Genomic DNA, 26,554 nt, shown 5'->3' with positions numbered 1-26,554 from the left:
TCCCTTCTGACTTGGACTTCAATGCAGCACCATTACAGCTTAAAGGAGATGGAAGGGCAAACCAACAAATGGCTGGAGGCAGCACCGAGTTCTCGTTTTCACTGCAGGAGCCCGGGAAGCTTGGCAGAGTTTCTGGATAACACTTTGTAAACTCGGCATTGGCCTTAGCTGAGCTCTTCCTTTGCCTTATTATTACGAGACGGGGGTGAAATGACCTCTGTTCTAGACCCAGTGGGTATGCTGCTCTCTCTGGGGACAGGTTAGTGTTGTGAAACTTCCTAACGGGGCCCTTTCCCAGGCCATTCAACTCTTGCAAAGAAGGAGTGCCCTTTAACTTCTCACCTAAGTCAGTGAGGAAAGTATGTGAGAAGGAAAAGCCATTACTCTGGGAAAGATGTGAAACTGCAAAAGGCTTCAGCCCACTTTCCATGGTTAAAAACGACTTACAGGAGAGGAAAACCTAGGGATGACTCCTCGGAATTAGAATGTTCTGTGGAGTGTTTGCTCTTCTAAGAAGGGAAAGCTCTAGAACAGGATGGTTAAAAGTGACATTAACACCCCACGGTCGAAACCATGTGACCACCTTCTTAGGAGCTGAAATTGGGACCACACTGTCCTTATGGAGGTACCATTCTGGAAGAATAGGTTGCTTACAGGTAAAATTTCACTTCAATTAGTATAGGACTAATACACCAGTCATGAAAACAAGGAAACTGAAAGCAGGGTAGGGAACTGCTCTCCAACCGCAACCACTCCTGCTTCTCAAAACAGGCCTTTTTCTTTCTTGAGGTGGTGTTGCTTCCATCGAGGGAGGGCAGAGAAGGCAGTGGGTGTCATCCCCAAGGCCTTGGTGAAATCCTCGATGGACAGGTGCTCCTAGAAGAAGAGAGAGACCAGAGGGCAACGGTCACATTCTCGCCCAGGGTTGACTTGGATGAGTCCTGTAGGTGTGGCAGAGCAGTCACGTGAAGAACAAAAATAGGTAACGTCAGGAGAACCCGGAAAGAGATGGGGAGGAGCCAGGCGGCATGTTGAGGTCTAAGAAGTGTGATCCCTGAATTTGGAACATGAGCAGCATGAAGTAGATTGAGCTCCTGCTGACAAGTGCACCCTAGCTCTGAAATAAGAATCGGGACATTTGACTTCGCTTGGCTAGGGAATTTGCTAAGAGAGTGTCTTAGTTTTCCTCTCTATAAAATGGGGAAAAAATCTTAAAGGCCAATTTTTGCTTCTTCATAATGCTTTTATGGAGATGAAAATATTACACATGAAAGGGCACTGGAAACAAGGTATCTTGTTCCTCTGTCTTTACTCAGTAAACTGAACCTAAGCAAGAGGATCCTACTTTCTGTAAATCTGGCCCACAGAGTAAGCAGATGAGCCCCCAAAGGGAATCTGCCCAGGTCTGAATATATGAGACTCCGTTGCTGTTACGACAGGAGGCCCAGCTCTGCTCGAGAGAGCCATGACCCTGGGGAGGCGCTCACCCTCCTGGGTGCTACCTTGCCGGGGATCAAGTGAGCAGGCTGGCTGCCCCAGCGCAACGGGCCCAGCAAGCAGCAGTCTAGCGTCCAGGTACAGCTGTGCCACTTGCAAAACCCCCTGGGAAACAAAATATTTGGATGACTCGTACCGGCTTCTTCCATCCTATGAATGATCTAGAAGGTTGGATAGTGCCATTCTACCTTTTTACTCTTGGCTTAGAGATCGTGACTGGGAGACACCTAACTAAGCCAGGGGTATGTATCTTTCTCCATAAGATGAGGGGATTGCCTGAAACGACATTTGCTCCCAGCTAACACAATGTAATAGGGCTACTGCTTAAAGCAAGCCAGGTACCCTCAAGGCACATTCATGTGAGAACCCCAAACTGAAGCTACTAGAAAACAGCATCTCCCAGCCTTCATCTCTGCTCCCCAGGCACCAAGAAGGGGATGGGGTGGTAAGAGCCATGGGTTTCTTTTCAGTGTGAGCCCCACCCCCTCTGCCAACCCCAGGAGAGCATTTGAGCCCACTCCTACAGAGAGCCCTAACTGAACAGCTTGGACAACATCTGTAGGTGGACTTCAAGCTCAGATGGGTCTGACGCCTCAGTTCTCTAACCTGTCTTTAGGTTTGCCTCCCACCCCTGGGCATTCTCAAGTCCCCCGAGAGCCTGCCCACTCCCCCAGGCAGGGAAGAAGAGAGGAAAGGTGAGTGGTTTGGGCATCAGTGGATGGGGAAGAGCTGCCTACCCCAAACTGGTTTGTAGCAAACCCCTGGCCCAGGTCCCTTACAGCTGTGGCTGCAGGTGCCCTCCCTGGCCCCAGCCAGGCTGGCTCCATGGCTTGGCTGAGGCTTCTGGACTCTGACCCCCAGGGTAGAAAGCAGGAACTGCCCATCCCCGTGGACTTGTAGCTTTCCGCTAGTCCTGCTCTTGGACTCTGTGATCCTGCCAGCTGATGACTGGCCTCGCCCATACCCACATCCGCCTCTCTCTGGCTTACTCACTGGTACTCAAACACTCAGATTATCCTCTTGCTACTGCCTGCAGCCAGACCCACCACCCCACTGTTCATCGTCACTGGCTCCCCTTCCGAGTCTGGAGCAGTCAGGCCTGAAGTCCTCTCCTACTCTCCCCACTTAACACTGACCTACAGCTTCCCCACAAGAAAGTACTGGCGCTCCCGGGTGGTGCAGTTGGTTGAGCGTCCGAATCTTGGTTTCGGCTCAGGTCATGATCTCGGGGTCTGGAGATCAAGCCCTGCTGGGCTTCGCTCTCAGAGAGGAGTCTCTCGGGATTCTCTCTCTCCCTCGCCCTCTGCCTCTCCCCACCCCTTGCACGTGCGTGCTCTCTCGCTCGCTCGCTCTCAAATCTCCTTTAAAAAATCAGCAACAGGGGCACCTGGGTGGCTCAGATGGTTAAGCGTCTGCCTTCGGCTCAGGTCATGATCCCAGGGTTCTGGGATCGAGTCCCGCATCGGGCTCCCTGCTAGGCGGGGAGCCTGCTTCTCCCTCTGCCTCTGCCTCTCTCTCTCTCTCTCTGACTTTCATGAATAAATAAATAAAACAGTAAAAAAAAATCAGCAACAGACAACCGACTTTTTAAAAAGGATCTTAGATTCTGTAGACTTTTTAAAAAGGATCTTGATTCTGTTTGTCCCATTCCGAATTCACCATCCATTCAGCCTCCTATCAGTCACCGGGTTCAATAACACCAGCTGCCCCTCCTTTTAGAAATACTTGGAGGGGCACCTGAGTGGCTCAGTTGGTTAAGCAACTGCCTTCAGCTCAGGTCATGATCCTGGAGTCCCGGGATCGAGTCCCGCATCGGACTCCCTGCTCAGCAGGAAGTCTGCTTCTCCCTCTGACGCTCCCCCATCTCATGCTCTCTCTGTCTCTATCTCATTCTCTCTCTCAAATAAATAAATAAAATCTTTAAAAAAAAAAAAAGTTTAAAAGAAATACTTGGAGCCACATGGTACCATGGGAGCGGCAGGACTCCGAAGACCTGGTCCTTGCTCTGACACGCTGCTAAGTAGCTACATCAGGCACATCAGGCAAGTCACGTGCCCTGCCTCCAGTTTCCTCAGGCAGTTGTAACAGCAGCTTACATTTACATACCAGGGGCTGGGCAAATAATACTCATATATTACTGTTACAAAAAATATGTTGGGATCGTCCCAATATTCCAGTGAGGACACAGATGGGTAGATCTGGGAAAGAATGCATGAACATGGTCTCCAAGGTGAAGGGCAGGATGCAAATGCTCTGGGAACCATACATTTAAACATATATCGGGCCCAAACCCCTAACAGACTTGTTGGAGAAACCAGGCATCTCTCTTCTGTAGATTCCTTAATTCATTAGCAAGACATCTTTATGGTTTATCATTCCGAGAGTACGTTGTCTCTCGATACCCCCATCACACTAGATCAGCCATCCATTTTGGATCTGCCTATAGTGGGAATGAATATTGGAAATGTATTTTTAACAAGCTCTCTTCTTGCCATACTCTCTCCCCACGAGTGACCCGCGTGGGCCTGCAGGTGCAGCCACTGGAAGCACTGCGCACTGGTGGGTCTCTGAATAGCCTGCCCACCAAATAGGCATCACCCGGGATGTCCCCGGGTGCCTCAAACGGCATGGCTACCCCCATACTCACGGTTGTCCCCCTCTAAGCTCAGTCTGACCCAGGGTCTTTTTATCTCTGAAAATGATGCAATTGCCCCCCCCAATCACACCCTTCATCCAGTAATTACCTAGTGTCATTGACTTTACCTCCTAAAATGTCTCTAAACCCCCTCCTTCCCTCCACTTCCCCAGCCACCACTCAGCCGGCCTCTGGCCACTGCTTTTGCCACCTTCCAGTCCCTTCTTCACTGGGTAGCTATAGTCATCTTTTTTTTTTTTTTAAAGGTTTTATAAAACCTGGCTGGCTCCGTCAGTGGAGTGTGCCACTCTTGATCCCGGGGTTGTGAGTTCAAGTCCCACACTGGGCGCAGAGATTACTTAAAAATAAAATCTTTTTTTTTTTTTTTAAGATTTTTAAACTTTTTAAAATTAATCCCCGCTGTGCTCATTCCCTGCCTCTGGGCTTCACGCATGCTGTTAGCTTCTCCAGGAAAAATCCATTTTGACTGAATAATTCCTGTTCACCTTTCAGAAGGAAATCTTCTCTAAGTCAGGTTCCTTTTTGGAAGACCCTTCATGGCACCTGTAGTTCACCTTGTAGCGCTTACCATCACTGAAATTAAATCATAGTGTAATCAGGGTCCTTTGAACCCTCTGTCCCCACTGAGATGTCACCTCACATGAAGGTGGAGACCAGGTGTGTTTTGTTCACCAGGGCATCCCCAGCACCTAATCACCTGCAGGGCACAATCTGGAGGTCAGTTAGTGTTGTCCAGCAGATGGCCAGCCAGCTTTCTTCATCCTCGAGCCTGACCTACCTCCTTCCTGCTGGGGTCCACACCTTCGGGGAGCTCCTCCACGGGCTTGTTCACCAACTGCTCCAGGGGAAAGATGGGTAGAGGCCCAGAAACAAGGTTGCTATTCGCATTGAACATGTCCAGTTTAGGGTTGGTGATCTCCTAGGGAAGAGAAGGAAACCACTGATTCATTCTGCTGGTTTGTGGCTACCTCCCAGGCTGCCCTTCTCTCCGGAGTCAACATTGATTCTAGATTATCTCCTTCGAGAAGGCTTCCGTGACCCTCATAAGAACACAACACCTGGGGCGCCTGGGTGGCTCAGATGGTTAAGTGTCTGCCTTCGGCTCAGGTCATGATTCCAGGGTCCTGGGATCGAGCCCCACGTCGGGCTCCTGGCTCAGCAGGGAGCCTGCTTCTCCCTCTCCCTCTGTCTCCCCCCCTGCTCAAGCTCTCTCTCTCTCTGTATCTCTGTGTCTCAAATGAATAAATAAAATCTTTAAAAAAAAAAAAAAAGAACACAACACCTGATTGGATCTGTGAGCTAAAACTTGGTGGTTTGTATCCAACCAAAGCCAATGGATCCAAGATGATTATTTTGTTCTATGACTTATGAACTTCTCCATGGCTTCCCACAGATGTTCGAGGTCCACCTTGGACATTTATGATCCTCTTTCTCTTATCTGTTATGAAACTGTCATCAGTAAATTCCCTTAGCCTTGACCTATCTATCCATGCTTTCCTGCCTGAACCATCAGTCCACCAAGAAGGGTTTATTGAGGGCACAGGGTACTCGGGCTGCGGGTGGGGCTGAGGAGCCAGCCTTATCTGCTGATTAAGCCAGCGTGCTTGTGGAATTGCTCTCGTGTTCTGGACACATTTCTACAGAGTCTACTTGGCCCTGCCTCCCCTGCGAGGCTATGAACTTCTTGAGGGAAAGGTTTTGCTTTCAGATTCCCATAACCCCGGGCCAACAGGTTCAATGCACGGGGTTCTGTTCACTAACTGAGGGACTGCAGTTTGCACCCGGAGAAAGGACTCCAGCGGTGACCACAGCAGACAAATCATTCTGTCTCTAAGTATAGTCCATGGACTAACTACATCAAATCACCTGGCTCTTCATTTAAAACAGGCATATTCCCGGGGCTCATCCCGATTCCACGTACCAGAATTTGGGGGAGTGAAGGGGACTTTGGGATCTGCGTTTTCTTGTTTTTTTGTTTTTAAAGATTTTATTTATTTGACAGAGAGAGACACAGCCAGAGAGGGAACACAAGCAGGGGGAGGGGGAGAGGGAGACGCAGGCTTCCCGCCGAGCAGGGAGCCCCATGCGGGGCTCGATCCCAGGACCCTGGGACCATGACCTGAGCCGAAGGCAGACGCTTAACGACTGGGCCACCCAGGCGCCCCGGGATCTGCATTTTAACCAGCTGTCCCCACCTCGCTCCTGGCTCCCATCACCGGGATTCTTATGCATGCTCAGACTAGGCCATGGAGGAGAAGAAACAGCAGGAGGCCTTGAAGTTCAACAGGGAGAAGCATTTCCATGAGCGGTGGGAGGACATGGTGGAAAGGGAAGCCCAGGACCCTGCTATCTTTTCTGGAGCTTTCTCAGCTCCCACGGGGCTGTGACACCAGCCAGCCACCTGCCCCGTACTCACCGCAATGATCTGGTCCCAGTCCCCAGAGTTTCCAAGCTCCGCCTTCAGGTCCTCATAGGATTTGGTGTTCTGCACATAAAGCCAATAACAAGTTAGACCTGGCTCTCAGCAGAGGACATGGGAGAATTTTTTCCTTTTGGGGGGTTGAAAGAAGGCTGGCCTAAGGCCCAGGGGTGGGGGGCTGGAGGAGGGACCCTGAAAAAGGAGGCTGGACGGGAGGATGAACACCCACGGGGCTGATGGTCAGGAAGGGCCCTGCTCAGCCCCACGTGGGGATAGAGGCCACCCTCAGAGGCAGTGTGGGCAGCCATGTGCAGCCTGGAGAAGCTGCCTCCCCTGTGGAGGCTCTGGGGAACACGGGGGGCTTGGAAGCCAGGGGCCTCCTCCCCTCCCAGAGCCTGGAGGGGGACCCTGCCGCAGAAAGGTGAAGGGAGTCAAAGGGACGCTGGCTCCATGAGGAGCCGCATCTCTATAAGCCCAGGGGCTGGCCCCCAGCATGGCGCATCATGACGGCCATTGTGCACCTAAAGTCACCAGGCCTTAGCCTTCCTCCTTCCTGCAGACAACGTGCACGGGCTTCCATTTTGAGGACCTGCCCTCTGCTTCTACCTGGGGCCAGTTCAGGAAAGTCCTGTGGCAGTCCAGCTCACCGTCCCTCAGGTAAGGACCACACGAATGAGCCATTTTGCTTAGAAGTGGGTGCCAGGAAGACATTCGTCTGTCCTTTAAAGAACTGACGTGTGTCATTTTCATCTGGTTTGAGGATGCACCAACACTGTCCCGGAGAAGTTTCTACAGTGATGGAAATGTTCTTTCTCTGCGCTGTCCAACCTGGGAGCCACTAGCCATGAGTGGCTACGAAGCAGTTAGCTTGGGGCTTGTGAGAAATTGAATCTTCAGTTTTGTTTAACTTTAGTTGATTTAAGTTCAAATGGTCAGTACAGCTCTTAGCAAGAATGTCCATCAGCTCTGAGCTACATCTCGTGCCCAAGAAAGGCACGGTCATGAGCCTGGGTTTTTGATAGACTTCCTTCCCTCTCCCTCACCAGGGGGCTTCATGGGCTTACGCAGTCTGACTTTTTATTCGAGGTCCTCTAGAACCCTAGAACCCCTTTAAAAATCTGTCACTGGTCGTCTATCACAATGAATAGAAAAGCCTGGAAGTCCGCCCTGCCCTTGGGGCGTGCCGTGAGCGGCCTCCTGGAGAAGGTCGTGCTGGGCTGGAAGGATCAGGGTGGTGCTGGCCACTCACACTCCACTTAAAGGGATCCCACGCCAGGAACCAGCCTGTGAAGGTGGGGGGCTCGTGTCCCTGCTTCACCACAATGATGGGGGTCTCGGGGTCACGGCCACTGGGGTGTGTCTTGAGGTATTCCTGTGCTGTGATTGCTGCAGCTTTCTTCTCCTCCTCTTTGGCGTGCTGCCCGATCCAGAAGAAGACCTGTGGAGAATCCAGAGTTCGGGTAGGCCTTCCTGTCCTCCCTGGCCCACCGTGCTCCGCCTGGGGTCCGCCAGGCTCTGAGGACCGACAGTGGAGCCAAGTGACCTCGGGCAGGCCCCATCTGGTCTCGACTTTGCATCTGGGAGATGAAGAGGTTAGACAGGTGTCCTCTACTTGGAGACTCTGCCAGTGTGGGACTCTCGGCCTCTCCAGAGCCACAGACCCTCAGAAACATGCTTCTGCCATGTGAAAGAAACGGGGCTTTGGGAAAATACGTCCTGCACTGCAGCCCCTTCCGGAACGTTCCTCTCTACCCGCCTCCTTCTTCCTTAGGCTCTTGTTGTTCACAATACTACTCCCAGGAAGAATGAATGAGGGAGCCCAGAAAATGTCACAACTTACCTGTCCATAAAGTCACCATTTCTTGGCCCTGGGGCTTGAGCTGGTGGTAAGGGAGGGCCCCAGACCTCAATCCTACCTGGTCCCAGACATCGAGCAGGAACACATCGTCCTCTTCCAAGTCATCCTGATTGAAGTCAGGGATTTCTGTGGCCAGGAAGCGCCCGGTCTGGTTGGAACATTCAAAGAGCCGGGGGGTGATGGCCAGGGTTTCCTTCTGCAGTCTGCAGGATGCAGAGAAAATTGTGGCGGCAAGAAGAAGGTGTGGGGAAGGAAAAATGGAGGACGCAGAACTCCGACACAGAAAGCCCAACTTCTAGGAAAATGCTCTTTTTTCTGACCACACGAAAAGTGCACCCCTCCTCCCAAGAGTCTGAGAGCGCTCCAAGGCAGAAGTCCCTGCTGCCTTTCCGGGACGAGCATTCCAGAGGCTCTTCTGCAGGCCCGTTGGGAAGTTCTGATATCTTCCTTCTAGGCCTCCTCCGGCTACTGCAGGAATGCCCTTTCCCTTTAAACGGGGGAATAGGGTGCCTGGGTGGCTCAGTTGGTTGAGCAACTGCCTTCAGCTCAGGTCATGATCCTGGAGTCCCGGGATCGAGTCCCGCATCGGGCTCCCTGCTCAGCAGGGAGTCTGCTTCTCCCTCTGACCCTCCCCCCTCTCATGTGCTCTCTCTCTCCCCTCTCATCCTCTCTCTCAAATAAATAAATAAAATCTTTAAACAGGGTAATAGTGGACCCTGGGTATGCTTTAGAAAAAACACTGGAAAGAGTGTTTCCAGCTGGGGCTTCTCAACATCCAGGTCCTGTGTCGGGACTAAAGGACAGGGTTCTGGCAGCTTCGTCCCCAAGGGCAAGCCCTGCCCCTCTCTTTGAGTTGCTTCCTAGCCCGTGAACTCCATTTGCCAAGAAAACCCTCACCGGGCCCCAGGCATGCCGCTGGGCTCACGGGGCTCTCAGGGCCCATTGGGCCGCCCCTTCTTTCTTCATCTTGTAGCCCTGGGGACTGGTACACAGAGTCCTCAGTCCATGCTCACTGCAGACTCTGGGCCATGGGCTGGAGGGCCTGGGAGGCTCCCCAGCGTAGAAGGTGAGCTGGAGGCAGAGGGACCCCATAGTTACCTCTTGGTGCTGGCATAGGGAGCCTTTCCACCCAGGGCTACCCAGAAGCTGGCCGGCTCCTGCCCTTCTACCACCACTTGTTTTTCTGTCCGAGAGATGGTGTCCGCAACCATCTTGGCCATCTCCCGCTCGTCCCCGCTACAGCCCTGGGGAGAGGGGGGTCAGCTGTGTTGGGGGAGACCATCTCTACTGCCACACCTACCCCCACCCTTCCACCATGTTTACTGGCCCAGAGCTCCTGGGTCCAAGAGGGCCCCTCCTGCCTGGATCAGGACCCCATGCACACCCTTCCTCTGTCCTTGACACTCCAAAGAACAGCAGAGGGTACAGGAGCCTGCACTCTCCTTACAGGGCAAGAGAAAGCATCCAAGAGGCTGAGATCAACGGAGAGGCAGCGACAGGTATGAGGATAGTGAGAGAGAGCCCCAGACACAAAGACAGACCAACACTGGGACAGGCAGGGGTGGCCGGAGACAAAGAGAACGAGAGATACTGAACCGGACTTAGAGGCAGAGAATGTGAGGGTGGAGGGAGACTGGCTAGGGGCAGCTGGGAAATGAGCCAGAAGGACCTGCTAGCCAGGGGCTCCCCTGAGGCCCGGGGACCCCTAAGATCCACTTGGGGAGGGGGAGGCCACTGCACGCACCTTCCCACACCACAGATAGCAGCAGGACTGGGTCTTAAGGATGAAGACGTCATTGGAGTTGAGGAAGCTGGCCCGGGGTTGGACCTCAAAGGCCTTGGTGTTGTTGGTGCTGGTTCCCTGCACCTGGAACAGCCGTGTGGAGGGCACTGGTTCCAGTTTGTTGGCCCGGGAGGTGCCTCCCTGCAGCAGGTGTGGAGAAGGCAGAGAGAGTGAGGTGGGAGCAACTTAGTACAGACAGTGGAAGGTTCTCAAGAAGGGCACAGAGAACAGAGTGGAAGAGAGGCTGGGGTGGGGTCTGCCCGCCCCCAGGTCCTCTGCCGCATCATCACCAGACTAACCTTTCCAAAACATTGCTTTTGTCATGACACTCCCCTGCTCAGAAATCTTCAATGGCTCCCTACTGCTCATAGGCTGGAACCAGCTCCTCAGCCCAGCCTTTGCAGGCCCCACATGATGCAGGCGCAAACTGCCCTTCCAGACTCACTCTGCTCTCTCCAGACCCTCCCCTTTAGCTCAGCCGGGCTTCTCCCTGCTCTACGTGGATCCCCTCCTCTGGGTTGTTGTCCTTGCTGTGCCCCCTGCCCTGCATGCCCTCATTTTACCTCTGCTGAGCGCCTCAACTCTGACCCTGATGTCAAGAGCCCCTCCAAACCCCCCACCAGCACGAACTCCCTGCCTGCCCCAGATTACTGTATTCACACTGGGCAGCGAACCCAACCCGCGTGTCTGGCATTTAACCACACGGTGCCTCGGGCTGTTAGTTCCCTGCTCTCCCAAAAAGACCCGCCTTCTCCAGCCCCTGCACCTTGCAGAGGGCTGCAGGCTTCGCGGGTGCTCCATAAACAGCTCATTTCTTAAACGAGTGCTAGAGATATCTATTCCATTATGTTGGAAGGCACCAATGTTGTTTGGATAGGCTCATCAGGTGGGCAAATCTAGCCAAAAGAACTACCTTTCTCATGCAGAGGACGGGGCGTGGGGGGGAGGGGGCGGTGGAGTGTAGAGAGAAACGGGACTTGCCCACGCTCCGTACTCATTCCTATGGAGTGGCGGTTTCTATTGCTGGTTCCACATGGGTGATGGGGCCTCACACAGTCTTCTCCAACAAAGTGCTTGCTTCACCCCCAGGCCCGCCCCCGCCCCCGCCCCGGGTCCCCTTCCCCATCTCCTGATGCCCACCCCGCCGCAATCGTTGGTCCTGCCAGGCGCCTCAGGCCAGCAGCCACACCTGGTAGATCACCATTCGTCCCTTGAAGATGGCCATGAGGTGTGGTGGCTCCTTGCCCATTGGGACCCGGATCTGCACCAGTTCGTTGTTGTATTTCTGGTCCAGGATGACGGCTTGATAGGCAGAGGCTGCTATTTCGTCCTGGCTGGCCTGGCTACCCTGGGGACAAGCATGATGGAAGTTGGGGGGACGAGGCCGGCCCTAGTTCTGAGCCCGTCCCCGGCTGCAGTAACGACTCCATCCCCGATTCTCACCTGGCTCCAAAACGGTCTGCCCCACCAAATACCGCCCTGGCCACAGCCCAAACCCCACGTGACCCAGACCCGTTTGAGCCCAGCCCCACACCTAATCCTTTCCTGGCCCTCCGCCAGCCCTAGCTCACCTGCTACTCCGCCCTTAACCCCAGACCTCCTCTCCTTCTTACTCGGGGGCACACCATGGCTATCATACCACTATCCCCAGCACCCAAGCATCTCCCTGTGCACTCGCATCTGGACCCACAAATCCATGGTGCTTTGAGCAGATGAAGGGGATGTTCTGGAAGCCATGGAAATTGGAAGGGAGACTCCAAGAACTCAGAGAAGGGGCAAGGATTGTGAATGGGGGTACCCTGTACCACTGGGATCTCATAGCCTAAACAGTCCCAGGATGGAAAAGGGGGTGAGCTCCCCATCACCAGAGGTATTCAACTCAAGGGTGATGGCCACTTGGAGTGGGAGCCGAGGTAGCTGTGCTCGGGACAGGGAAGGGTGGGGCCTGACCTGCCAAATGTAGAGCAGGTAGTGCTTCTTCTCGCCGATGAGGTAGGTGTACAACAGCAGGTAACAGTCACCCCCGTAGAAGTGGCCTAGCCACTTGGAGTCCACTGGCACCAGCTCCAGGTCCTCGATGCACCACACCTGGGGCCAGTACCAAGCTGGTATGAGGGCCAGGACAGGTTCCGCCGACCCCGCCCCACCCAGCACCCGCCTCCCACCCTCACCATACCTCCACCTCGCCGCTCCCGTCATCCACCATCTTCTGCTGGGCGGCCACCTGAGGCTGCACGTGCATGGATGTGGCATCAAACTTCACCTGTTCTACTTTGGCTGGGGGGGGTGGGGGAATCAGGACACCAGCTGTCATAAGCTGAGGTCCCCCAGGTCCTCACAACAGCCCTGAGTGATGACTACAATTCTTAGATCCATTTTACAGATGGGGAAGCTGAGGCTAGAGAGATCGGATGGCTTACCCAAGGTCACAGAGCTGGAGAGTGGCAGTTATAATGTGAAACCCCATCTCCCATCCCTAAGACTCGGGCTTCACCAGGGCCTCCCAGAGGGGCCAGGAGAGGGACAACCCTTTCATCCTCCTCCAGGGGCCTGGTACTGAGCTTGCGTTCAGCAAATATTGTCTGGTGAGACACTGACGCTATCTGGTTTCCAGGGAGACAACCCCATTCCAAAGGAAAGACAGGTGCTTCTCAGCTTCCTTTTTGTGACAGCTCAGTTTACTCATGTTCCCTCGTGTCCCCCCCCTCCCCACCACCGGGGGAGCCCAGCGCCAGGGGGAAAGAGCGCATGGAAGAGGCGTGTCTGGGAGGGAGGACAGGTGCAGGGGCCCTCCCAGCCCCACTCCGGCTCCTGACCCCACCCTGCCTCGGGCCGGCCCTCACCCACAGAGCCCAAGGTATGCGTTTTGCCCAGGCCTGAAGTCCGATTGGGCAGGGTCCACTTCTGGAAGAGCTGCTGAAAGACAGCTGACTCAGCCCCATCATTCTGCACCTCCACCTGTGTGTTCGGCGGGTACTGCTTCGCTTTGATAAAGTTCTAGGAAGAGAACGGGGTGGCTGAGTCTGTGTCCCTCTCCTAGCCCCCCACAGCCCCGCCCCCAATGCAAGCCAGAGCCTGGCTCGAACCCCAACCAGACCGAACCACAAACCTACCCCTGGTCCCAATCCCAAACTTGAACCCAACCCCAGTCCCAGTGCTGACCCCAAAGCTAAACCCTGCTCTGGCCCCAACCCCAAAACCCAAAGAGACCCCAAACTTGACCCTACCTCAATTTTAACCCCAATCATCAGCTGCCATCTCTAACCTTGAACCCAACCCCCATTCTAATGCTGACCCCAAGCCAGCTAGGGTTACTGACTCTAGCCCTAATAATGACCCCAAACTCTGACTTGGTCACCCGCCGGCTGACCCAATCCCCTCTTGCGGGAAGGCCAGCCTCCATTTCTCCCTTTCTCTGAACCAAGCTTGAGGTGGGAGCTCACACCCTGAGGAGGCCCCCAGGTGGCCTGGAGACTGGCCCCCGGCGTGCAGAGAAACCCCCAAGACAGCTACGGAACTGACCCTCAGCACCCCTAGCTGGGTCAGGCCCAGAGCTTTCCAAGGCCTCTGCCTAGCGCTACACCGGGTCTGACCCCACTCCTCTCCCCCTGCTGCGTCTGTTTCTCTCCCCTCTCCCTTCCCGGACCCCCCCTGCGCACCAGTGCCTGGTTCATGGCTCCTGTCCTCTCCTGGGCGTTGGCATCCTTCCCCTTCCACACGTAGATCTTCAGGCCCCCCTGGTCCAGGATGTAACAGTCCTAGAGGTGGGAGACAAGGATGCAGCATGGGGGCCTGAGCCGGTGGTGCTGGGCCGCAGAGCGGCAGGCACGGACCCGCTCCAGCCCCCGGCACTGCTCCCGCTTGGGGGAGACTGGGCAGGGTGCAGCTGGATGGGAGCTGGGGCTGGGGGTCTCCACGCCCTCTCACCCCGTGATTGAGCAGGTCCTGGGTGAGGGGCCTCGTGGCGACTTCTCTAACCACCAGCTTTCCCTCTGAGTCAGACACGCTGCAGGACAAAGGCACAGCAGGGATGGGGGGGGTCCCACAGCCCAACCCTCCCACCCCCCGGGGGAGCGCCCCGCGGCCACAAGGAGCCCAGCTGGACACTCACTGGTACAACTTGAGGGTGGCCTTGACCACCGGCTCTACCACGTCGTCGGGCACTGCGGCCTTCAGTGACCCCCGCGGGCCCAGCACGTGGTTCATGATCTCCATCAGCTTCGGGGTCTCCTTCTCGTTCTCCCCATCCACCACCGCCACGTAAGTTCGCCCACCCCGCTCCTGGTCTCGGATCTCCTTGGCCAGGGTCATGCCCTGCAGGGAGGCCCCGGTGACCCGTGAAGGCCGGCGGGGGGATGGGTACGTGTCCGCCACCCCCAGCCATGCCAGGAGAGCCTGGGCCCCCCTCCGGCAGCCCCAGGGGACGAGGCACCTGTCCTGCCTGTACCCCCGAGAGTGCACCATGTGAATCCCATGGGAAAGCAGGTTTCTCGTTGGCATGAGGGTATTTGGGGTGCACTTGCTGGGCCTTCTGTTTTGACATTGAAATTTGTGATTTTACTTTGCAGTTTTGGACAAAAGCCGAGCCCTGGATATCAAAGCACTCAGTCTCTTTGCCCCAAAGTGAGCTCGCATGTGCACGCGCGCGCACACACACGTGCATGTACATGGCCGCAAGTACGTACACACTCGCGTGCACGGCACACTTCCTCATGTGCACACACACGCACACACACTCACACCCTGGCTCCCCCTCCTCAGCCTAGTGGCCACTGCTCTGGGGACTGACATTTCAATTGCCAGCCCCAGTCCCGGGACTTCTTCCTATTTCTGTCCCCAGAGCAGCTCTCTGCTCTCCTCTCATTTACCCAACTTCCATGATAACCTGTTTTAAGATGCCCCAAACTGAACTCGGTCCCCCCACCTTCCCCAATCTGTTGCTCCTGGTCTTTCCCATTTCGGGAAATGGCACTCCATCCACTCCACGGTGGCTCAGGCACAACGCCCCCCTCTCCTCGGCCCCATCCGCCACACGCATAAGGCCAGTGGATCCCCCCTTCCTGTCCCTGGGGCCTGGGGCACCTGCTCCCATCCTCACGCAGAGGGTCGCCTGCTCCCTGCATCCCCGCAGCCCCTCCACACCCCTTCTCCACTCAAAAGTCAGGACGACCTTCAGACCTCCTGGGCACCGAGAACAGACCCCACCCTTCTCATGCCGCCTCCTGGCCCCCGAACCCGCCCTGAGAGCGAGCCCTCTCCCTTCTCCCAGCTCCCTGTAATCGCCATCCATTGCCCGGCACCGGCCACTTCTCCCCTGCCTTAGGGCCTTCCCTCCCCCACCCCACCTCCTCCAGGAAGCCTTCCCAGAACCCCCAATGTCACACGCCCACCCCTCACTCCTCAGCTACTCCCTTCATGTCTGTGTCCCCCGCTCGATGGCCAGCTGGAGGCCGTTCACCACGGCACCTGCAATGCTTGGCACAGGGTCCACCACATAACAGGGACTTGTCACACCTCAGTGGCTGAGTCCCGGAACTCATGCAAACCCCAGCATGCGTACCTCTCCACATACACACGGAGACTCAGATCTACCTTGGAACACACCGTCCAGGGCAGTCAGCCGAGAGGGGCCTGGGGACGTGGGGGCAGGTTGGGGGTGGCAGACGTCTGGCGAGTGTGACTGGCGGGGGAGGGGCGGGTGGGACTGGGGAGAGGGGCGGTGCATGGGCAGCGCTTACCCTGAGTCTCTCCATGCGGTTGCTCTCCGGCCCGTTCCACTGGATGATAACCTTCCCCAGGTCCAGGAGAAAAATATCCCCACGGTTGAAACTCTTCCAAGACACCTCCACCTGGAACGCCAGAGGGGAGCTGCAACCTCCACTCAGATACTTGCCACAGTCCACGGCTCTTCCCTGCCTCCTCCCTGCCTTCACCCCTCCTTGGCCTCTGCCCTCCACCCAGGCTGGGAGGGGACACAGGAGGCCATGCCCCAGGGCCCGGGCCAATGCCCACCTCTCCGGCCACCACGTTCCTCTTGCCCTTGACATGCAGCAGCCGCTGGACGTTGTAGGAGTTGGTCTCCACCTGCTTCATGCCAGAAGCCACACCCCCCTTCTGGATCCTGAGAAGAGACAGAGCTGACCCAAGGGAGTGAGCGGGCTGGGAGGCGTGACAGAGCCGGGGTGCCCGGCTGCCACTGGGGCCATCTGAGGGCTGGGCCCGGGACTAGGCTGAGGTGCATGAGGTGCCTCAGCTGCCCACTCTGAGGTACTCACTCTCAGGATCATGCAAGTGCAAGGTCAGTCTTCTGCCTGCATGTGTGTGACCTTCCTCAGCCTCCTTAAAGTTTGCACCCCAGGTGCCTCACTCCCCACCCCGCAGACACTGCCCCGCTGAGAGGGCCCGCAAAGAAGGGCGCATGGTGATGTGGATTGGTGGAAGGACAGGACAGAACTCGGAGGACAGGAGGCTGCAGGGAAGGGGGAGAGGGGAGATGCTATGGACTGAATTGTGTCCCCTCCCAAACTCCTATGTTGAAGCCTTAACCCCACTGTGGTGGTATTTGGAGATGGGGCTTTTGGGAGGGGTAGATTTTGATAAAGTTTAGATGAGGTCCTGAGGGTGGGCCCTCCGTGATGAGGTTAGCGCCCTTATAGAAAGAGACACCAGAGCGCTTGCTCACTCGCTTCACCATGGGAGGACACAGCGAGAAGGTGGCTGTCTGCAAGCCAGGAAGGGGGCTCTCACCAGCAACCGAATCAGCTAGCACCTTGATCTTGGACTTCCCAACCTCCAGAACTGTGAGAACATTAATTTCTGTGACTTAAGCTACTTATTCTAGAATATTTTGCTAGGGCAGCCCAAGTAGACAGGAGAGATGCCAGCTCAAATGCCCAAAGGGATGGGCCCTTGCTCTGAGTATGGGAAGAAGAGGAGCAAGACGAAAGGGAGGGGTGGGGACCGTGGCTCACTGGAGAGCTCCCGGCCTATCCTACTGCTCAGGAGCAACTTGGCTCTTGACTGTGTTCATCCTCCATATCTGCACCCCGGGGGTGGTGATGTTGAGGGAGGCTTTGACTTGGGCCAGAACTTCAGACTTTTCAAGAAAAGGTAGAAATCGGCTTGTTGAGTGTGAAAGTGTTCCTTTAGAGAATGGAGAGTAGCCATCCGCCCACAGGCCAGAGGGAAGACTTGATGTGATGCCCTGGAAGGCCTCTTTCGGTACCGAGCTCTCCAGAACATTCAAAGAGGGGTTGATTTACAAAAATTCATGGTGCGCAGACTTTCACAACAGCCTCTGGGGCAGCTGAAGACAGAGGGATAAAGACCAAAGATGGGGCAGCAGCAGGAAAGGGGGCAGGGAAGCTGAAAGAACAGAGGTCTCCAAAAGCCCACTGTGGGTCTCCCCGAGAGGCTCCCCGCGCTGGCCCGAGCTCCGTCCCTCCCCGCCGGCAGTGCACCCCTCCGTACACAAGGCCCTGTTTGAAGTAGCCTCGGAAGGCCTCGCTCTCGTTGCCCTGGACCTCACGGTGCTGGATGGCCCGGCCATTCAGGAAGTCGTCCATCTGCGTGGTGTAGATGGCAGCCGCCCCCTGCTCGTCCTGGGACGAGGCCTGGCCGATCCAGTAGTGGATGTCATAGGACAAACTGCTGCCGGTCTTGTGGATCTAGGGAGGACAGGGGATGCGCAGTGTGCCCCAGGCCCTGGGCTCCCACGCCCTCCCGCCGTCTCCCTGCTCTGCATGGTTTCACACACACAGGGGGCCTGGGCCGTGGGTGAGCTTGGCAAGGGGAGGCGGGAAGCGCACGGCGCGGGTGGTCAGGAGCCGAGAGTACAGCCCCCACCCCGCCACAGACTCTCAGAGACCCTCAGGGTCCTGCTCCTCTCGTCTTGGAAATAAGTTGGTTGCCTAGAGCAGCATTTCCCAAGGTGAGGTGCGTGCTCCGTCAGGTCTGTGAGGCGATTCGGTGGCGTGCAAGCCAATGTGCAGAGGAAAGGATTAAAGTAAATATTTTATAGCTACTTTCTGTTTGTGACCTGGGACACCGCCTTCCACTTATTATGATAATGATGTGGAGCTGTGTTTTTAAATAAATGGATTTAAATTTGAAAAGCGCATCAATATAAGGACAAATACAAATGCATTAAATAGTACAGGATATGGCAAAAACCAAGAAGGTGAAACGAAGGGGACTATGGATTTCGGAAATGTGGACCTGAGGTAGGGTGACATCCTACTCGCTCAGAGGGTCCCCACGACTATAAATTCAAAGAAGTTCACCTCGGGTGGGAGCTCAGTGAGCCAAGGGCAGGGAGAGCCTCTTCTACCTCTCACCCTGCAGAGCTACCAAAGGCGGGGCCCCTGGGCACGCCCAGCCCATGCTGGCTAGGGGTAAAACCTGGCCAGCCCTCCTTCCCGCCCGCAGCCTCAAACTTCCTCTCTGACACTGCAGAGGCCTTTGCTGTCGGCTCAGACCCTCCCGTGCTCGCCCCCCCACTCACAGCCAGGACTATGTAGCAGTCGCCTTCATAGAAGCTTCCGAAGGTGCTGGAAGGAACAGGCACCATCTTCATGGCCTAGGGAGAGGAAGGAGCTCAGAGGGGCTGCCTTGGACCACCGAGAACCCCCAGCTGCCCTGCCTCCCTTGACCCCAGGGAGAGCTGGGAGAGGCAGAGAACCAGCAGGAGGAGGGCTGAGGAAGCTGACCAGAAGACTGGATGTGACAATGGGAGGAGGAAAAGGAGCAGGAGGAGGTCTGAGAAGAGAGGAGGGTGGCCTTGGGGACAGGCACCAAGGGCTTGAACCCCAGGAAGGCAGAGCAATCTCAGGCTCCTTCCTTCCCTCAGTCCACCCCAGCCTGCAGAGCCCCCAACACCCAGGCAGGCCTCACCTCGATCCTCCATATCTGCACCCCGGGGGTGGTGATGTTGAGGGAGGCTTTGACTTGGGCGCTCAGTTTGGTCATGGCGGATGAGCCTAGGGGAGCGGGTTGTGGGAGCAAGGACTGAGGAGCTGGGAGCGTTTCAGGTGCTCTCCTTCCAGCACAGGCCTGGAGAGCTCCCAACAGCTCCAGAGGCCAGGGCTCAGGGACTTGGGGAGGTGAGGGCTTAGCGCTCCTCCCCAGCCCCTGATTGGCCCGAGGGCCCAGCCTCCAGTCTTCCCACCCAGCTCTGATCTTGTTACTCTCTTGCTCAAACCCCTACCCTGATTCCCTATTACCTGATTAAAGCCCCCATTCTTTAGCTTGCCATTCAAGGCCCTTTAGCCCCAAACACTTTTTCTTTTTGAAAATTTTTATCAGAGCCATGTTGACTGCTTAAAAAAAAAGGAAAGCGAAGAATAAATAAGAGCCAAAAAGGGTATTTACCCCAAAGGAAAAACAGGTGTTCAAAGAAAACTTGTACTTGAAATTCATAGCAGCTCTATTCACAATAACCAAAAGGTAGAAACAACTCAAATGTCCAGCAACAAAACGTGGTATATATCTCCACAATGGAAGATCATTCAGCCGCAAAAAGGAACCAAGTGCTAATACATGTTGCAACATGAATGACCCTCGAATACGTTATGCTTCGTGAAAGAAACTGGACACAAAAGGCCATGTGTTGTGTGAGTCCATTTATATGAACCATCCAGAATAGGCAAATCCATACACACAGCAAGCAGATCAGCAGCTGTCAGGCGCTGGGGTGGGGGGAGGGGAGGGCCTACTAGTGGGCATAGAGTCTCCATCTGGGATGATGAAAAAATTCTGGAACTAGACAGTGGCCATGGTTGTAGTGTACAACATCGTGACTGTCCTGAACGCCCCTGGACTGTGTCCGTTAAAGTGGTTAAAATGGTAAATCTTATGTGTATTTTACCACAGTAGAAAAAGTGTATGCGGCAGTTTCGGGTTCCTTCCTAGCTATCCCCAAACACCCCTCAGTCACTGTTCTGGCGGCGCTCGAGATCTAGTCCCCACAAGGGCGGGGATCATATTTGCTAAGTACTGAACCCCCAGCATCTAACACCATGTGAGCGCTTTGCGGAGTGGGTGGATGGATGGGTGGTTGGATGGATGGATGGTTGGATGGGTTAATGGATGGATAGAATGGATGGATGGATGGATGGATGGATGGATGGAATGGATGGGTAGATGGGTGGATGGATGGATGGATGGTTGGATGGGTTAATGGATGGATAGAATGGATGGGTGGATAGATGGATGGATGGATGGATGGATGGATGGATGGATGGTTGGATGGGTGAGTGGATGGATGGAATGGATGGGTAGATGGATGGATGGATGAATGGATGGATGGTGAATGGGTGGATGGGTGGATGAGTGGATGACAGAGTGAACTCTCCCAGTGTGAACCAGCCTCCACCCATTGAGCTGAAAGAAACCTCCCTCCCCAAGCTTCTTTTATGATATCTTTTATGGCTCATTCTGTTTTCACCTGTAGCTCTATTCCCTGCTGCAGTTGCTCATCAGAATCACCTAGGGAGATTTTAAACAATACCAGTGCTTTGATGCTGCTCAGGTGTATCCCCAGGGACTCTGATTTAATTAGCCTGGGTGGGGCCCAGGCCTGGGTACTTTATTTTCTGCCTTCTGGGAAGCGGAGCATGTGGACTTTTAAAACTTCCCAGAGAGGGGCGCCTGGGTGACTCAGTCGGTTAAGTGTCCAACCCTTGGTTTGGGCTCAGGTCATGTTCTCAAGGTTGTGAGATGGAGCCCCATGTCGGGCTCCATGCTCAGCGCAGAGTCTGCTTGAGATTTTCTCTCTCTCTCTCTCCTCCCCTCCCCCCTCCCCTTCCCACTCAGTTGCTCTCTCTCTAAAATAAATAAATAAAAATCTTTAAAACAAAAAACTTCCCAGAGACTCTGCTATGAGCCAGGGTGGGGATCGGCTTGTCCCCAGTTACTCTCATCCCTGGTTTTCTGCATCTCCCTATCAAGCTGGAGACCACCCCCATTCCCCACCAAGCCCACCACCCAGCCTGGCACAGCCTGGCACAGATCTGCCCTCCAAGAAGGCTCCTTGAATGCTCCTTGAATTGATGAACAATGAAATGAAAGGTCGTGTGGCCCCGAGGGTCAGGCTTCATGCGCTGACAGCCTGGAACTTCCCTATCTAATCTCTCATGGCACCTTGACTCTGAGTCACCTCTTGGAACAATGACCTGGCCCTTTACTGCTGGGAAACTCCCTCTTCTGAGTCCTGAGGGGTGACCTCTCTCCCCAGCATTCTGGAGTCTGGGTCAAGGTCTCCCTGCCCAGCCTCTGATTAGCACCCCCTCGGGCAGATCAGGGGACCACATCCGGTCACCAGCGCTGTGTAGGAACCCCTGGTGCCTGGGCCCTGTCCGATGCCCCTGTGGGCCATGGCCCCTCTATGAGGTATTTCTCAACCCACAGAGACCGTAGGTTCCCAGGACCCCTGGGTCAGTAGGACCAATTTGGGTACAAAGGAGAAAAATGTTTTCTGTGTTATTTCATTTACCACTTTGGTCTACATCTTCCTTTCTCCGAGACAGATTCTTTGACACTCACTAGCTCTATGAACATGAGCCCGGTTCTTCATCTAGAGACGGGGGGAGGGTCGGGTCAACCAGATGACCTCTAGAGACATGCTCTGATCCTAGGAGCGAGCAGCAAGAGGAACTGAGGGTAGGGCGCCTGGGTGGCTCACAGTTGGTTAAGCAACTGCCTTCGGCTCAGGTCATGATCCTGGAGTCCCGGGATCGAGTCCCGCATCGGGCTCCCTGCTCGGCGGGGAGTCTGCTTCTCCTGCTGACCCTCCCTCATCTCGTTCTCTCTCTCTCTCAAATAAATAAAATCTTCAAAAAAAAAAAAGAGGAATTGAGGGTAGACAGGAGTACGCGCTTCTTGCCCATCAGATGAGTGGAGATTTGGGGGAGCAGGGGAAAATCAGGATCCGGGACCCCTAGCAGCCTGAACTGGTAAGGGGGAGCCTCTGCTGGGGTGGGGGGCAAGGGGATCCTGAGGAGGGCGGCCCTGAGAGGTGAGCTCTTACTCCAAGGGTACCCCCACGGATACTGTCCGACGGCTCCTGCTCTCATCCATGTTGGTCCAAGCAGACGCCCCTGCTCCCCACCCCAGGTGGGCCCTCCCCAGAGAGGCTGTTGCTCCTGACCTGGTGGGAGGATTATGGGCTCCTCACTCTCCCCTGCCCACAGCATGGCCCCAGGTTTGCATCTGCACTGCCTTCTCCCTCAGCTGGAGTTTGCTGGCTACCACCCTCACTCCTGGTCCCCAGTATTCTCTGTCCCCTACTTGAGGAAGGGCGCCATTCCTCCCAGACCCCCCCAAAGTCAGCTATCTGGGCAACACCCTGGAACCCTCCCTCTCCTGCCCTCTGTCCACCTGAATGTCTCTCCTGCCTGCCCCCTGCCACACCCCTACCTCTCTCTGCTCGCTCGCTGCCTTCTAGTGATGCTGGACTGCTCGCTTGCCTTGGCCCCCCAGGCTGCTTTTCCCCCTCCCCCTATGTCCTTAGTCCTGCTCTTCCCTTTACCGAATGCCCTCCCCACCTTTCCTCACATGGCTGAACGTTACATGCTCCTTTAGACTCAGTTTAGTTCTCATTTCTTCCAGGAGACCTTCCCAGAATCCTCAGGCTAGACTAAGGACCCCTCCCCGAGGGCTCCAAGGCATCCTGGACCCATGCCACTCTTGACCCCCTAACCACATGGTGATGAAAGGATCTGTTTCTAAGTCTGAGGTCTCCAAGGTCAAGGACCTAGACTGTTCATCTGTGCAGACCCCAACTCTTAGCACATAGTAGGTGCTCAACAAATGTTCACAGAGCTTAAAGACAGAACTGTGGAATGGATGGGGGTGGATCATGCTGGAGCCCTGGTGGGACTTCGGGCTCCTGCACCACCAGGTCCCATCTTTCCTTGCTTAACTGCCACCCTGCTGCCGTCAGGGTTCCAGCTGCGGAGTGCTGTCACAGCTCTCAGTCCCCAGTCATGCCGTTCTGAGCTAGACACGGATGTGGCAGGCCCTAGAACCCAGGACACCCTCCTGCTTCCCCAGGCCTGTGAGAGCGAGGAGAGAGGACACACCCCGGCATCCCAGGCTGCAGATTCTGCCCCTTGCAGACCTGGGATGCCTTTGCAGGCTTCCTGGGAAGGGGTGGACCGGATGTCCCAAGACCCTGGTCTGGACTTGGCTTCTACCTCCCCCCGACCCATTTCAGCTACATGGGGCCACCATGGCTGGTAAGGCCAGATGACAGGTCCTGGTGGAGGGGAGATGGGACAGAGCTGCATGCCTGGGTGACCAAGCATGGATGGGGGCCAAAAGGGCCCTGCCAGTCACCAGCCCCCTGCCTCTCTCTGTCTTTGCCCATCTAATTCCTGAGGGTTGTTGCTCACATCCTAGGATCCAGGAGCGCCGAGGCCCCAGCAGTGTCAGGGGGAATGGCAGCACAAAGAAAGAAACCGTTTCAGATAAAGAACAAATGGGCAGAGAGACGGGGTGGGGCAGGGGAAGGGGAGGCAGAGCGAGGTCAGGGTGACCAACTAGTCCTGGTTTGCCCAGGAGTGTCCAAGTTTTAAATCTCAAAGTCCCGTGTCTCCAGATTCTCCCCATTCAGGGCAATCGGGATGGTTGACACCTGAAGTGAAGTTAGCGTCAGGTGCGGCTCTGAAAGAGCTGTTGTCTGGAGTGCAGACTGTACAATTCTTTCCTTGGAGCCCAGGAAGCCACACTGGGCTCCCTGCTCTTTCCAGACGCTCCAGAGTGCCAAGCCTCTCCTTCACGTCCGCTCCAAGGTGGCCCTACGCTGCCAGCAAGAAGCAGGGGCCCCTGTCCTGTTGCCCCCTGTCCTGTTGCCCCCCACCACCTACTGTCCCAGTGTCCCGCAGGGTTGCCTTACCTGTCTGGGGGAGGCAGCTGCCACCTGGGAGGTCTCAGGGAGTTATGGCAAGCTGGCTGCAGGAGAGCGACCTTTGTCCCCCCCCCCCCCCCTCCTCTAGGAACTGCCTTCACCATATAAGGGAAGATAGGGCCCCAGCGAAAGAGAGAGAGAGAATGGGTGAGGGGGTGGGGAGGCAGGTGCCCGCCAGGTCCCTGGGAGCCCGTGGAGCCCAGCGACAGCCTGACAGCCAGAGCCAGTGGGCCCCACCCTTGGCTGGGCGTGAGCGAGCTCCCGGGGATAGGGTACATTTCTGCCCACGGCTCTGGCGCTCATTGTGCGTGGACAGCCCCGGCCACAGAAGGCAGGGGAGCCTGGACCCTTCCTCCTCCCAACCCAGATGAGGAGGCTCAGCCGTCCTCCCTCATTCCCTGGGAGAAGGGCTCATAGGGCATAGGGCAGGACTCCTGGATGCAGAGCCAGGGATTCACACTTGCGACCCCTCCAGGACCGAAGGGGCTGGCACCCGAACGGGTCTCTCACTCGGCAGGACACTTGCTCAGAGGGGGCACGGGTGCTCTTCTTGCCCCCCCCACCCCCTTCCCGGGTACTGACTCCACCTGGCATGTTTATTAGCTGCCATAAACCAGTGCCTTTGGACTCTGCCACTTTCTCCCAGAAGCCAAGGCTTCCATTTCCAACCCCGATCCTGCACAGCCCTTCTCACTGATGACGGGAAACCAGGGCAGCCCTCTTGGGGTGGGTCTTGCCAGATCTGAAGTCCGCTTTGCTGACAAACTCAGCACCTTGGGCAGCTGCCCCCCAACCTTGACCCCTACAGAAATTCTCCTGTCCCCTCTGAGCCCTGGTCCTCTGGAGGGCAGGATGAAGTGGGCAGGTTGAGGGCAGCCCCTCCTCCTGACCACACCTTCCCCGGAGTTCTGGAGGCTGTGTGTGTGTGTGTGTGTGCGCACGCGTGTGCACGTGTGAGCATGCTCACCAACAGTCTGCAAAGAGGAGTAAACACACAGCAGGTGCTACTTTGTTTCTTAAAAGAACATCTTTTTTCCTGCATAAAAAGGAGTCTAGGGGCGCCTGGGTGGCTCAGGTCATAGTCCCAGGATCCTGAGATAGAGCCCCATATCAGACTCCCTGCTCAGTGGGAGTTGGCTTCGCCCTCTCCCTCTGCCCCTCCCCTGCTCATGCTCTCTCTGTCTCTGTCTCTCTCTCTCAAATAAATAAATAAATAAATAAATAAAATCTTAAAAAAAAAAGGAGTCTATGTTCATTCAGTTATACAGACAGGCAAAAAGGAAAAGAAAAACTCATTTATAATTTCACTACAGAGATAATCTACAAATAAATCGGTGATTTACTGTGGAGTATCTCTTTCAAGTGATTTATTTTTGAGTATTTCTTTCTTTCTTTTTTTTAAAGATTTTATTTATTTATTTGAGACAGAGAGAATGAGAGAGAGAGAGCACATGAGAGGGGGGGAGGGTCAGAGGCAGAAGCAGGCTCCCTGCTGAGCAGGGAGCCCGATGCGGGACTCGATCCAGGGACTCCAGGATCATGACCTGAGCCAAAGGCAGTCGCTCAACCAACTGAGCCACCCAGGCACCCGAGTATTTCTTTCAAGTACATATGCTGTGTATGTGTACTACATGTATATAATATCTATTTTTCTATCTATCCTTTTTATTGTGCATGTTGTATGTTATTTCGTGACTGCATTTTAATTGTCTCATGATAACCCATTAGATAGATATCATAGTTTATATAACCAATAATTCATTATTGGACTTCCGAATTATATCCATTTATTTGATACTACAAAGAATGCCGTGGTGATTCTTCTTATTGCTAAATTTTTTTTTTTAAGGTTTTATTTACTTGAGAGAGAGAGCAAGCATGAGCAGAGGGGAGGAGAGCAGGAGAGGGAGAAGCAGGCTCCCCGCTGAGCAAGGAGCCCGACGCTGGGCTCTATCCCCGGACCCTGGGACCATGACCTGAGCCGAAGGCAGATGTTTAACTGACCGAGGCACCCAGGCGCCCCTGTTATTGCTAAATCCTTGCCATTCGATTGCATCCCTTATTATTTCTTTGGGATAAACTCCTAAAATTGGAATTGCTAGATCGAAGATGTGAACAGGCAAATCGGCCTCCGGAAAAGTCACATTAATTTCTAGTACCACCTGCAGCCCAGAAGACTGCCTGTCTCTCTACATCTTCCCCAGCACCAGGCTCCAGATTTTAAGAAACTCTCTGTCGGTCTGACTGCCAAAAAGAAAACAGTCATTGTGTGTGTTGAGTTATGTTATTTTGATTATCAGTGGAAGAGACCATTTTAAGACATATTATATATATATATATATATTAGCTACATCTTCTTTTGTGAATTTTTAATTAATTGGTTGAGTTGTTTATGTTTAATGTATTAAGGTTGGTAATCTGCCTATAATTTAAGC

The 26,554-nt window shown here is 54.9% G+C and overlaps 1 protein-coding gene across 1 annotated transcript; it reads right to left on the bottom strand.

The window, feature by feature from the left end:
* Positions 1 to 446: 446 nt before the first annotated feature.
* Positions 447 to 24,134, bottom strand: VIL1 (villin 1). The gene is made up of 20 exons (XM_021703304.1): positions 24,108 to 24,134; positions 19,106 to 19,191; positions 18,717 to 18,791; positions 17,684 to 17,880; positions 16,226 to 16,334; positions 15,952 to 16,062; positions 14,325 to 14,527; positions 14,141 to 14,219; positions 13,873 to 13,971; positions 13,057 to 13,210; positions 12,390 to 12,490; positions 12,164 to 12,301; positions 11,403 to 11,561; positions 10,175 to 10,354; positions 9,529 to 9,674; positions 8,489 to 8,633; positions 7,822 to 8,010; positions 6,570 to 6,638; positions 4,932 to 5,072; positions 447 to 876 (listed from the first exon to the last, which is right to left on the bottom strand). Exons 2-20 carry the CDS (start codon positions 19,178 to 19,180, stop codon positions 763 to 765), a joined length of 2,484 nt encoding a protein of 827 aa, XP_021558979.1. The 5' UTR covers positions 19,181 to 19,191; positions 24,108 to 24,134; the 3' UTR covers positions 447 to 762.
* Between the last annotated feature and the right edge of the window lie 2,420 nt (positions 24,135 to 26,554).

Source organism: Neomonachus schauinslandi, chromosome 3 (assembly GCF_002201575.2).
Source record: "Neomonachus schauinslandi chromosome 3, ASM220157v2, whole genome shotgun sequence".
Lineage (NCBI taxonomy): Eukaryota > Metazoa > Chordata > Mammalia > Carnivora > Phocidae > Neomonachus > Neomonachus schauinslandi.
Note: the sequence above shows the minus strand (reverse complement) of the source record. Positions and strands in the feature narration are given on the sequence as shown.